Genomic DNA, 13,224 nt, shown 5'->3' with positions numbered 1-13,224 from the left:
TAACTTACCGTACTTTCTGCACTATAAGGCGCACCTAAAAGTCTTAATTTTTTTCAAAAGCTGACCATGCGCCTTATAATACAGTGCGCCTTATATATGGCTCAATATTAAATCGCAAGGTCTCGCAACTTACGCAACAGCCGCCGACTCGATTTTCCCCCGAACGTGGAGTAGTCCGCGGTGTATGCTGGGATTTATATACCGGCGTTTCATTGGCCAAGCAATGTGTCAATCATCATTTGAATCGATCGCTATTGGCTAAAGTTATTCGGAGCCTCGGATAGGCTAGAGGGCCGAAACAAACCCTGCAACAGGCCGAAAAAGATGTGTCAATCATCCGTTAAATCGATCGCTATTTGCTGAAGTTATTCGGAGCCTCGGATAGGCTAGAGGGCCAAAACAAACCCTGCAATTGGCCGAAAAAGATGACTGAATAGCAAGCTTGCTAAACTACGCCATAAAGAAACATGTTTCATTACTCTGTATTTGTAAATATTTTACTCTCCTGGATTTACTACACTCACGGTTGTAAGAAGACCATGGTTGCGTATCATTATTGAACGTGAGAATTTAGGTGAGCTATGCGGCTTTATATTTTCCCGGTATCTTGTTTTAGAACGATCTTGATGTTGCTGTGATGAGTTGAGTGAATTCAACTCAATTCCAAGTTTTTATTGTCATATGCACAGTAAAGTTGCGAGCGAAAAAGAAAATAGAAACTAAGGAATGGTTGGCATTTCTTGAATCCCAAGACTTTAACCTTCCGAATGATATTTGGAACGATGCATTTGAGTGGCATCGTACGGACACCGCATCCGCACGTGTCTACGACACGTATTTGCTTCTTTGCAAGCTTTGGGAATGTTAAGGGGGTAATAAGTTTGACTGAACTATCTGACTGTTTTGTCGACGTTCCCATTGTAGCGCCTTATAATCCGGTGCGCCTTATCTATGGAAGATATAGGACCAATTTTTGGGGGGTGCGCCCTATAACCCGGTGCGCCATATAGTGCGGAAAATACGGTATATGAACCTTAAACATACAAAATATAGCACTGAAGCAACTGACGAACAAATTCAACTTACGAACGCTCCAACGGAACTTATTTTGTTCGTAAGTAGGGCAGCATCTGTAGTTTCAATCCAATCCAAGTACTTGCTTAGTATAGATAATATCCATATTTAAATTGATCCACCCAGCCCTAGTAAATAGCCTTAGATCAATAAAACAGCCTAGCAAACAGCAGGACAGGGAAGGGACCCAGACAGGTAAATTATTAAAGGCTTCTGCTTTGTGATTCTGCAGGGCAAAGTGTCCTCGATAAAAAAACTCCCAAAAGGTTGACCAAATAAAGACTGTCCCTCTTCTGGTACCTTCAGGTTCTTGTCTGGAGGTAACCAGAGTTCATAGAGGAGCTTACTAAAGAAACAGCAAAACAGAAGCTTTCTGCAATGCTTCGATACATAATGCAACATGCCGGCAGGTGAACAAAACCGACGGGGAATACTTAGATGCTAACTAGTTAGCTTAATGTTTTTTTTTATTCATTCATTCATACGAAAGCGCATTAAAATTTCACACCTGCTTTGGGTCAGAACATTATGCTGTACTATTTGTTAATAGAAGCAAAGTATTGGAAGAGAAAACGATGTCACAATGGCTGGTTGGAAAAATAGCCCAAGGACTCAATGATGCATAATGCTGTTGCATTATGGGATATTTCATAAATTGTGAAACGAAAACCTGCACATAAACAATAAGGGCGGCTCGATAGAGTGCAATCGCAGAGGCTACAGATGAGGCACAGAATGCTATACTAGTACATAATGAACAATTTGGATTTATTGCGTTCTACTCATAAATCCCGAGCTCAAATGAGAAACCTCATGATTAAAATAGGACCCCTGTTCTTTCGGACTCTTCTTTATAACCGCCATATTATTGAACTTGCCAAGCATTGGAAAGGTTAAAAACAAAAAAGCATTTCAAAATGTTAATTAAAGGCAAACTACCGTATTTTCCGCACCATAAGGCGCACCTTCAATGAATGATATATTTTAAAACTTTTTCCATGCATAAGGCGCACCGCATTGTAAGGCGCAACAGTAGAGGCTGTAGTGTCGCGCTAAAGGGAATGTCAACAAATCAGTCAGATAGGTGAGTCAAACTTTATTAATAGATAACAAACAAGCTTTCCACAACTCCATTCACTCCCAAAATGAATAAACAGCCGTTTTATTATTTTCTCTGAGGTAAAGCATTTTCGTGACACATCTTTAACATCTTTGAACAACAGCAAGGCATAACATTTTACTTTTCCTCCATTTAGTCAACACGCAAAAAAACGTCTGATACTGTTATGGTAAATTAAACGTTAGTGCAATCGCAATATAGTGACACTCGTAATGTGCAAAAACAATAACAAGTGCAAAACAATAACAATAAAGCAATAACATAATAACTGTAAAATGTAAAACATAAACACACAAAAGAAAAACATAAAGCTCACTCTATCAGCTCCTCATCTATGAATCCCTCGAATTCTTCTGCAGTGTTCAAATTGCTGCTGCTCTATTTCCGTGTTCTACTGCATGACTGATCGCCTTGAGTTTAAACTCTGCGTTGTAAGCGTGTCTCTTAATAGGAGCCATTTCAGGGTCTTTATACAAACGCACAAATAAAAGAGAACCGTTGTTTAATATTTCCCAGTATGCACAGTTCACAGTACACTTCTTCTACGCAAAAAATGGAGTTGCGAGACCTGTCGCGGCTCAATATTGATCCATATATAAGGCGCAGCGGATTATAAGGCGCATAGTCAGCTTTTAAAAAAAAAACAGATTTTAGGTGCGCCTTACAGTGCGGAAAATACGGTACAATTGGAAATGCTAGTAGCAGAAATTAGGAGTTAAAAAGGGATTTTTTTAATAAATTCACTTCTAATTAGGACAGCCGATTCACACGTCCTTCCCTATCCTTCTGCCCTTTCGTTCTCTTGCCCCCTCCCGCCTCAACCTGCGGCACTCATCTCACTTAATCATCTGCTCTTTCGCTTTAACAGTTCCCCGGCTGCTTGTAGCTGGGGGTCTAAACAGGAGGCTGGGGCGGGATGCTTTTCGTCCACTAAAAACGTTCAAACTGGGCTGTTGTGTACCGGTCGATGGAAGTGTCGCAATCGCTCCAGACAGCAAACGATCATGCGGTCGTGTTGACTCTCAACATGTTATATTTTACCATCTTTAACACTCTGACCTTCATTTGAGGGCAGACGAACTCAAAACCCGATCGATAGCTCTCTCGATTTCTTCTCAAGCTCCTCATTAAATTGGTGAATTTGAATCAATAGAATTGTGTGTCTCAAGATGCGGTTGCGGTTCAGAAAAGTGTCAGGAAAGTTCCAGGACTGCTCCCAAAGAGAGTCACACTAATGGTCCAATGAGCTTGTGAAGAACTAAAATCACCAAGCCAAAGTCCGGTGGGTTAGGTGGTTGCTATAAAACAGTGACAGTATATAAGTGGATCACTTAGTCAAGTCAAGTCACATTTATTTGTATAGCCCTCAATCACAAAAATGTCCCAAAGGTGTCACAAGCCAGAAACGGAGACAGGACCCTAGAGCGTTCGTTTTTACTCAGTTTTATTGAAAAGAGAGCAGTGCTTGCTTCCAGGATCCGATGATCGTCAGACACGGGTAGCTGATGGCAGGAACGCGGAAGTGGCTCTCCCGTGTCGAGCGAGGATAGTCGTGGGCGGCAGGAAAGCTGGTCGATAGCCGGAACGAGGGAGCAAGGGCAGTACCGAGTCCAGAAAAAAGGTCGGCAACAAGTATCAGGCAGGAAACAGGGCAAAACAGGTCGATGGCCGGGACGGAAGAGCAGGGCAGAAACGGGTCCAGAAAAAGGTCGGCAACAGGTATCAGGCAGGAGAAAACATGGCAGGAGATTGTCGGAAGGTACAGAGCATGCCTAACTTCAAGCGTAGGTTCGCAAAATGATCTGACCGCTTCCTCTTGGAAGCCGGGGGTTTAAAAAGAGTCAGGGAACCAATCAGCGCTCAGGGCTGTTGGCGCCAACGGGGCATTCGCAAGTGCCCCAAATCTGCTATCATGACAAAAGGACTGCAAGAGGTAACAATGACACCATTCCCTGATTTTAATCCAACATGCGGGCAAGGAAAAACTCAAAACTTAAGAGAAGGGGCCTCTCAAGTGGTAATCCCCCTTCCAGGATGACCAGGGTGCAATAAATGTAGCGTTGGGTAACAGTACACAAAACATAGTGACCATCAATAAAAGGAAAAAATAGGTAATATGTTGAAACTTGTCCAGAAAGTGCATGACAGCAACAGAACCTCAAGCCCGCAAGCCTGCAAGGTTCAATGCATTCTAAGATGGTATGTTTGTTGTCTGAGCACGACTCGTTAATTCTGATTGCATGGCATACGATTGAGGTTAACGTTTTTAGCTGGAAAAGTCTTTATGACAGCAGTCACAGAATTTTTCTGACACACCTTGTACTCCAGCGTCTGAGAATGTAACTTCAGTTTCTGAGAAGGGAGCTATGATTACAGCAATTCTGTTTTGGAGGGATAACAGAAGTGGAACTGAAAAGGATGATGGACAGCTGGAGAGACAAACACAGAGAGAGAGAGAAAACAAAAGGGATAAACACAGAGAGACAGGGCATATACATAGAGACAGAGAGGGATGGAGGGAGACGGACGGACAGATTTTTAGAAAAAGACAAATTGGGAGGAATACAGAAAGGCTGCACACTACTTAGAGCTTAAAATGTAACTTGAAAGAGACAGACAGACAGGCAGTCTGATAGAGAGAAAAAGACAAAAAGAGAGAAAGAGAGAGAGGGAGAAACACCGAGGGGGAGCAATAGAGACAGACAGACAGAGGGAAAAGAGAAAGAGACAGACACAGAGGGAGAGAAAACAAAAGGGATGAACACAGAGAGACAGAGAGGGATGGAGGAAGACGGACGCACAGATTTTTAGAAAAAGACAAATTGGGAAAAAGACAGAAAGGCTGCTCACTACTTAGAGATTAAAATGTAACTTGAAAGAGAGAGACAGACAGGCAGTCTGATAGAGAGAAAAAGACAAAAAGAGAGAAAGAGAGAGAGGGAGAAACACCAAGGGGGAGCAATAGAGACAGACAGAGGGAAAAGAGAAAGAAAATTAGAGAAAAATACGACAAGGACAGTAAAAGACTGATAGAAAAATAAATAAAAAGAGAGAAAGGGAGGAAGAGGCTGAAAGACAGTTGGATAGGGAGACGGATAGAAAAACTATAAGACAAAGAAGACACGAAGGAGACAGATAAAAAGACTCTGGGAGACCACATGAGATGCTGACAAAGAGAAGGAGTCGGAGAGAGAAAAGTCAAGGAGAGAGTGAAAAAAGAGGACATTCGGTGTGAATCATATATTTTGCAGAGCCACAAACATATCTGCGATGTCACTATGTAATTTCTAATCTTACGTGTGCATTTATGATTTTTAGAGCCTAAGTAAATCACGATTATATTTGTTTCTGAGACAAATTTCTTTTTAAAAATGAGTAATATGGAGCTTACATTTCCAGTTGCAGGAAGTTCTTCCCAATAGAATTTAACACTGGGAAACGCTAGCTTAATTTTTGCACGGTGCATAACAAATGGCTGTAATTCATATGCAATCGTTGCACTAATATACACTTTATAGTGCCCTGTTAGGTGTAGCATTCACGCGTCCTTCATAGGCATGACCCACAAGGGGCGATGGCACTTCATAGGACAATGCCTATACAAACGAGTGCGGGAGATAAAATGCAATGGCAAGGCAAAGTTATTAGAGAGCAGTGTTGGCGTCATTTTTAAGCAGCAACAGTCTCAAGCCTTTACAAGCAAGTCACATAAAATTCAACCCCTCAACGTTAAAATTCTAGCAATATAATTGATTTCAAGCACCCTGTACGAACCCTGATTTATCTCTTAGAATCCTGCTTTTCTGAAGTCGCAAGATATCCTCCGTTATAAATCGATCATCCTCCCACTGATTTTATTAATCAGTTTAGTTTTTATGCCCAAAACCAGCTCAGTAGCCTAGATGGTAGGGCGCCTGCTTTGAGACTGGGAGGTCGCTGGTTCGCGCCTCGGCCGAGTCATATCTAAGACTTATAACATTGGTAAAATGGCGGCGCCCTCTGTTGGCTGCGGCTGCATCGGCTCGCTACAACGGGTCAGGTGTATCGACATTTCGTTCTGTGTACATTGTTACAAAGAATGACAAAAAAAGGAAATTATTATTATTATTATTATTAAAAGAAACGTGCTTTTACAACTGGACCGAGCCATCTTTCACTTTATCTGGGGCTCAAAGTGGGAAAGGATAAAAAGAGATACAATGAAAAAGAAAAAGAAAAAAGGGGGGAAAGGGGTGCCTGACCTCCAGCTCTTCCTGGGTAGCAAATATGTCTCGTCACGAAATTGTGAATATGCTTAATTGCTGTTGAGATTGCCGAGAAAAATTGTTCAAACCTCACATCGTTCATTTGCTGAAAACCCCAAAAAACAAACCGAGAAGTATTTAATTGCTGTTAAAAGTGTCGATAAAAACTCATATTGTAGGGATATAATTAAATTGTGTGTTTAATTGCTGCTAAAAAATGGTTAAAACGTCATATTGTCAGATATAACGAAATTGTGAATAACGAAATTGTCTCATCTCATCTCATCAGCTGCACTGCTTATCCTCAGTAGGGTCACGGGGGTACTGGAGCCCATCCCAGCAATCATCGGGCAGTGGGCAGGGGACACCCTGAACTGGTTGCCAGCCAATCGCAGGGCACACGGGGACAGACAACTCATTCACTCATTCATTCACACCTAGGGACAATTTGGACCGGCCAATCCACCTGAAATGCATGTCTTTGGAATGTGGGAGGAAACCGGAGTGCCCGGAGGAAACCCACGCAAGCACGGGGAGAACATACAAACTCCGCACAGTAAGGCCGGTAGCTGGATTTGAACCCACGCAGGAGGTTCCCACGACCTCAGAACTGTGAAATTGTGAACATGCTTAATTGCTGTTAAGAATGTCGAGAAAAATTGTTCAAACCTCACGTTGTTTATTTGATGTTACCTGTCAATAAAATTGCTCAAAACAAAAAAAAACAAAAAAACCTCCATGATAAATTCCCCCCCAAAATGTAAACTAATAACTGCTAATACATCTATCAAATTATTCCCGGACGAGCAGTAAATTGTCGTTTCTGTTGACAACACACCAACCGAACCGAGTCATTCATGCTAAAAGCGGATTTAAGGCCGCTTAATGCGATAATGATAAGCGCTGCGTTAACATGATGCCCATCTATGGTGCCGCTACGATACCGGGCCCATCTGTGACCGAGACTAATGCCCTAATGAGAACATTCCTAAACCCATGGGCGTGTACTAGAATAGAATAGAATAGAATGTACCTTTATTGACATTGTTACAACATGGGATATATTGTGTCAGGGATTGACATTATTAAGACTATTTAGTGGCTATATTTGCACAGATAAAATACATGTATATAGTTTAATTCTACATGATGGTGGAAGCAAAGAACTAACGTCCTTCCTGGCTGAGGTCCCAAACAGAGAGAGGGAGTGGTTTATTTCGCCTCAGAGAAATCAGTACAGACAACATGACTTCAAAATAAAAGAATACAAGATTGATAAACGTACAAGAGATATAATTACACTCATTGTTGAAACGTTACTTAAAGTGTGTGTGTGTATAAGAAGTTTTTATATTTAGTAATATAAAAACAAGCTAATTACCTTGAGACAGAAATTCAAGAGATTTACATTGAGACAATTGTCACAACGAAATTGGACGTGGCACTCCAGTCCCACATTTTACAGTGAGGATAAGGAAAACAAAGAGATAAAGGAACAAAGAAGATGTTTTAACTGTCTTTGTTGTATATGCTTTGTTTTCCTCCGGAGGGGGGGGGTGTGTATGAGGGGAGTGAGGGACAGACAGAGATGGGCGGATCCAACTAGATGTTTTATCTTACTGTACACACAGTCCAGTGTTTTTTCCCTAATTGCTCAGTCCACGTGTGGAATGGATTTGGGAAGTACAGGGTACTAGCGGGCAGACCCAACCTCATTCACACACATTTCGTTTGCCTAATTTCTCCACGCTCAAGTCCCAGAAATGTATATTCAACAAATACTTCCAATGGAATAGTTCTGGAAATTCTGTTATTTTTCAGACAAAAAGGCGCATCTAAAAACCTAAATTGGCCAGAAATTTGAATACAGACGCTCCCCTTCTTACGAACATCAGTACTTATGAACGTTTTTTTCGGGATGTCGAAAAATATCCGGACATTGCTCCAAGTTAGATTGTGTACCGTGCATCTTTTTCTGAGTACAGGAACGTACTGAAGTGTTTCTTACTGCCGCTGCCGGCGTGTGGTGCTTTAAGAGCTCAACCATCATCCACCCTGAAGAAGAAATCCGGCTTCTTCTTCCCAGTTCGTGTGTAAAGATTCTATGCTGTATCTCCAGCGCGCTGAGAATTTTAACATTCTTATTGTTTAATATCTCGTGTATCCATTCAATTTGGTTGGTGTAAAGTGTAAAGAAGAGGCGAGACATTTCATTTGAAATTTAAAGTGGAATAAGAAAGCTTGATGCGGTTGAGAAAATGGTTGGATCGCTTTTTTTCGACCACTTTCTACAACAGAGGAAAAAAAAGCCTCACTCTTGAAGCCCATCTTCCAAAAGTAAGTTGAACGTAACTTTATTTATCTTTATAGAGCATATCATTTTACGAAATGTTTGTTTTTTAGTAGAAAACAATACAGGTTACTTATACAAGCCTTATACATACTTATATAAACCTTAAACATACAGAATATAGCACTGAAGCTACCGACGTAAAAATTCAACTTACGAACAATCGTCCTGAACCCATCTTGTTTGTAAGTAGAGCTGTGTCTGTATGTATCTGCTGCTGTACTTTAAGCAGTGACGTGCAGTCAAGAGAGGAAATATAACTTAAAATATCAAATCAAAAACAATATTAAATGGTAATATTTTTTCAAGTTATTTCTCATTTAACTTCACAATTTTGGGATTTTTGTTCTCCAAGTCGCCGAATGTTTACATTATATTTAGAGTATTATTCATACATATGAGTCAAACAATAACATCCTACATGCCGACATTTCTTGTGTAAATATTGTGTAAATTATAACTATAACCTTATCCTCCTTGTTTGATAACCTTATCTTCTCTGTTCCTTTATCTTCTTGGTTTTTTTACCTCACTGTGAATGTGTGAACTGGAGTGTCATGCCCAATTTCGTTGTCACAATATGTTAACCCATTTTGTAACAATGACAATAAAGGTATATTCTATTTTATTCTAACATACAACACTGAATCAACTTACGAACAAATTAAACTTACAAACGATCGTCCCGCATCTCGTTCGTAAGTAGGGGAGTATCTGTATGCGCCTTTTAATCAGGTGCGCCTTATTTGAGGAATAAATTGGAAATGCGTAGTTCTGAGGTCATGAGATCGAACCTTCCTGTGTGGTATTTGCATGTTCTCCCCGTGCTTGCCTGAGTTTCCTCCGGGCACTCTGGTTTCCCTCCACATTCCAAAAACATGCATGTCAGGTTAATCGGCCAGTCCAAATTGTCCCTAGGTGGGAATGGCTGGCAACCAGATCAGGGTGTCCCCTGCCCACTGCCCGAAGATAGCCGGGATGGGCTCTAGTACCCCCGCGACCCTACTGAGGATAAGCTGTGCAGATAATGGATGGAATGGATGATCTATCAATGCACAAATATGGTACTTTTTATTTAATGTGCAACCCTAATTCTTGCTGCAGTTTTAATTCCATGCGCCTTATAGTCCAGTGCGGCTTATACATGGTCAAATATCACAAAAGACAATGCTTCCGGGGGTGCGCCTGATAATCTGAGCCTCTTATACTGCAAAAAAATACATAACTCATCGTATCTCCAGTCTAGTTTTGCCTCCGGTCACCCAATTCCCATTCACACGGTGAGCGCTGGAGTACTAACCTGCCCTTCTGGCACGCGGTGCAAAGCCAGGCTTTGTCCTTTTTGTTGTACGTGCAGCAGCTTTTGCAGACGTTGTACTGGCAGTCCAGGCAAAGTCGTTTTGGGTTGAGCAGGAAAGTGAAGGGCGCACAGCAACGGATGCAGCAATGCTCGTTGAAACGCTGCTGCTTGCAGAGGATGGAGCATCTGCTGCCTTCCTCCGCAAGCTCCTGCTTCATCTCACTAGAGTCGGGCGAGCGAGAGAGAGAGAGAGAGGGAGGGAGGAGAGCATCTGGTCAAGCGGTGGAATATGACAACACTGTAGAACAATCAGTGGTGATTATAAATGATTTAACGAAGGGAGACGTTCACTCTCTGGTCCCAATGAAGGACCGATCCTGCCACGTGTAGAAAGAATAGCTACAAATATATGCCATATGAATAAATCACAGAATACCTAAATAAATGACATTAATGTAATGTATTTAAGTATGCAATTCCTTTTTTTTTGTCATTTATTTGTTCTGGTGTTTAATTTGACGTGTATTTAGAATATATTTTAGCTCGGCAGTAGATCAGGAGGTAGAGCGCTCGTGTCTTGGGATCAAGAGATCGCAGTTCGAATCCCAGCTCCTCCGTGTTACATGTCGAAGTGTCCTTGGGTAAGACACTGAATCCCTAATGCCCCCAATAAGCAGGTTGGCGCCTTGCATGGCTGCACGACCGCTATTGGTGTGTGAGTGTGTGTGTGAATGGGTAAGTGTGAAGCACATTGTAAAGCGCTTTGGGAAGTCTTCATTGACTTAAAAAGCGCTATACTGTATGAATGCAGATCATTTCATTTTATGTACTTTGTAATGTACTGTTGATTATTTTGTTGTGTATTTTGTTGTGTATTTTCTTACGTCAAGTCAAGTCATGTTTATTTGCCCTCAATCACAAGGAGTCTCAAAAAGCGGCACAGACCACAGACTATGATTACACCATCCCCTGATCTAAAATCTACATGAGGGCAAGGAAAAACTCAAAAACTTCAACATGAGGAAAATAAAGAAACCTTGAGAAGGGACTGCACATGAGGTAATTTTGTTGTGTATTTTGTCATGTATTTTGAAGTGTATTCTGACACGGATTTTGTCGTGTATTTTGTTATGTATTTTGGTTTGTATTTTGTTGTAGTTGTGTTGTATATTTGTATCTTTTATCTTTTTTAATATGATTTTCAAGTCAAGTGATGTTCATTTGTATAGCAGTTAATTTAGTCATGTATTTTATCATTTATTTTTTCATGTATTTTGTTGCGTATTTTATCGTGTATTTTGTTGTGTATTTTGTTGTGTATTTTGTGTATTTTCTTATGTCATGTCAAGTCTTATTTATTTGTATAGTCCGTAAATTATTAGTGTGTTTAGTCATGTATTTTGTCTTGTATTTTGTTGTCTATTTTGTCATGTATTTAATCGTGCATTTTGTCGTGTATTTTGTCGGGTATTTGATCTAATTTTGACATTATTTTCTTGTGTGTTTTATCGTGTATTTTGTCGTGATTGTGTTGTGTATTTTCTCATGTATTTTGCCCTTTACTTTGTCATGTATTTTGCTGTCTATTTTGTTGTCCATTTAGTTGTGTATTTTGTTATGATTTTGACATTTATTTTCTCATGCGTTTTACCATGTATTTTGTTGTGTATTTTGTCATATCAAGTCAATTCATTTTTATTTGTATAGCCCTTAATTTTTTCCTGTATTTTGTCAGTTACTTTGTAATGTATTTTGTCGTGTATCATGTATTCTATTGTGTGCATCTTATTGTGTATTTTGTCATGTATTTTGCAGTGTATTTCCTTGTATATTTCGTCATGTAGTTTTGTCCTGCATTTGACCAGTATTTAATTGCGTGTTTTTAATTTATTTTGTGGTGAATTTTGTTGTGATTTTGACATGTATTATTATTTTTCACAGCAAAATGTTCTTCAGATGAGGAGGCAACCCTGTTGCCTGAGCTTCTCACCTATTGGTTGATCAGTGCTAAAAAAAATAGGCTATGGGGGAAAAGCTCAGACAGTTTGACAGCAAAATAATTGACATCATATATAACAAAATAAATACCGGAGTAAATAAAAGACAAAATAAATAACAAAATGCATTGATACTCGAATAAATTGCATGGATGTTATATATATAGGTATTACATGATTTATTTATTTGTTCATTAATAAGGCATATATCTGTAGGTATTTATCTATTTATACAATCATACATATGAGGATCATTCCTCAACAAATCCACAACCTAAATAAGGTGCCACCTTGTGAAGACACAGGAGAGGACAGTAACGTTGCCTTGAAGGTCATTGGAACAAAGCAGCCTCTAATGAAACACAGGAGGTCTCAAAGATGGAGCGCACAACACTCTTGAGTCTTGACACTAACACAGCAGACGCAAATGTTGACGAATTGAATTATGCAAGAGATTCGCTCGGCTGCACCAATGTCTGTAATGCGTTACACAGTAGCCCATTATTCTAAACGAAGCGCTTTTTGATGTCACTTGTCTCGCTCTGTAAAATGACAGAAAATAAAGTGTTTTTGTCTTCGTAGGTTTTATTTTCAAGGGTGGGTGGTATCTGTTATACGGTCAGGAAACAATACAAAATAACTCATGAGAGAGGACAGTTTTGAATATTGAAATCGACACTACATATCACCGTTATATATTTTTCGATCTTTTAAATCAGGGTTGTCAAACTCATTTTAACTCAGGGGCCACACGATAGAACAAACATTCTGTCGGGGGCCGGACTAGTAGATTAAAGAGAAAGAAAAAGAGAGAAAAAGAAATAAGAGAAAGTGGGAGGGAAAAGGAGAGAGGGCGGGACAAAGAAAGAAAAAGAGAGAGAGGGAGAGAGCGGGAGAAACAAAAGAGATAAAAGGTAATGAGAGGGGGGGGAAAGAAAGGAGGAAGAAAGAAATCCAAAGAGAAATAGAAATACGGAAGGAGAGAAAAGAAAGCGCAAAGGGTAGGAAGAGAGAAAGAGAAAAGAGAGAAAAGGAAAAAAGGAAGTTAAAAAGACACACAGAGAGAAAGAAACAAAGAGCAACAGAGGAAGAGAAAAAGAGAGACGCAGAGAGTGGGAGAAAAGGAGTGGAAGAGAGAG

At 40.2% G+C, this 13,224-nt stretch overlaps 1 protein-coding gene across 3 annotated transcripts in view; it reads right to left on the bottom strand.

Annotated features, from left to right (window-relative positions):
* myripb (myosin VIIA and Rab interacting protein b) overlaps positions 1-13,224 on the bottom strand; it is a 195,387-nt gene that overhangs the window by 100,285 nt on the left and 81,878 nt on the right. For all 3 annotated transcript variants that reach the window (XM_088322402.1, XM_088322403.1, XM_088322404.1), the window contains exon 2: positions 10,089-10,310. In XM_088322402.1, the coding sequence (XP_088178528.1) occupies positions 10,089-10,306 (218 nt within the window). In that variant the 5' untranslated portion in view covers positions 10,307-10,310. The remainder of the gene's footprint in view (positions 1-10,088; positions 10,311-13,224) is intronic.

Source organism: Urocampus carinirostris, chromosome 18 (assembly GCF_059441175.1).
Source record: "Urocampus carinirostris isolate Australia breed hairy pipefish chromosome 18, RoL_Ucar_1.0, whole genome shotgun sequence".
In the NCBI taxonomy this organism is placed as follows: domain Eukaryota; kingdom Metazoa; phylum Chordata; class Actinopteri; order Syngnathiformes; family Syngnathidae; genus Urocampus; species Urocampus carinirostris.
This window is presented reverse-complemented; position numbering and strand designations above follow the sequence as displayed.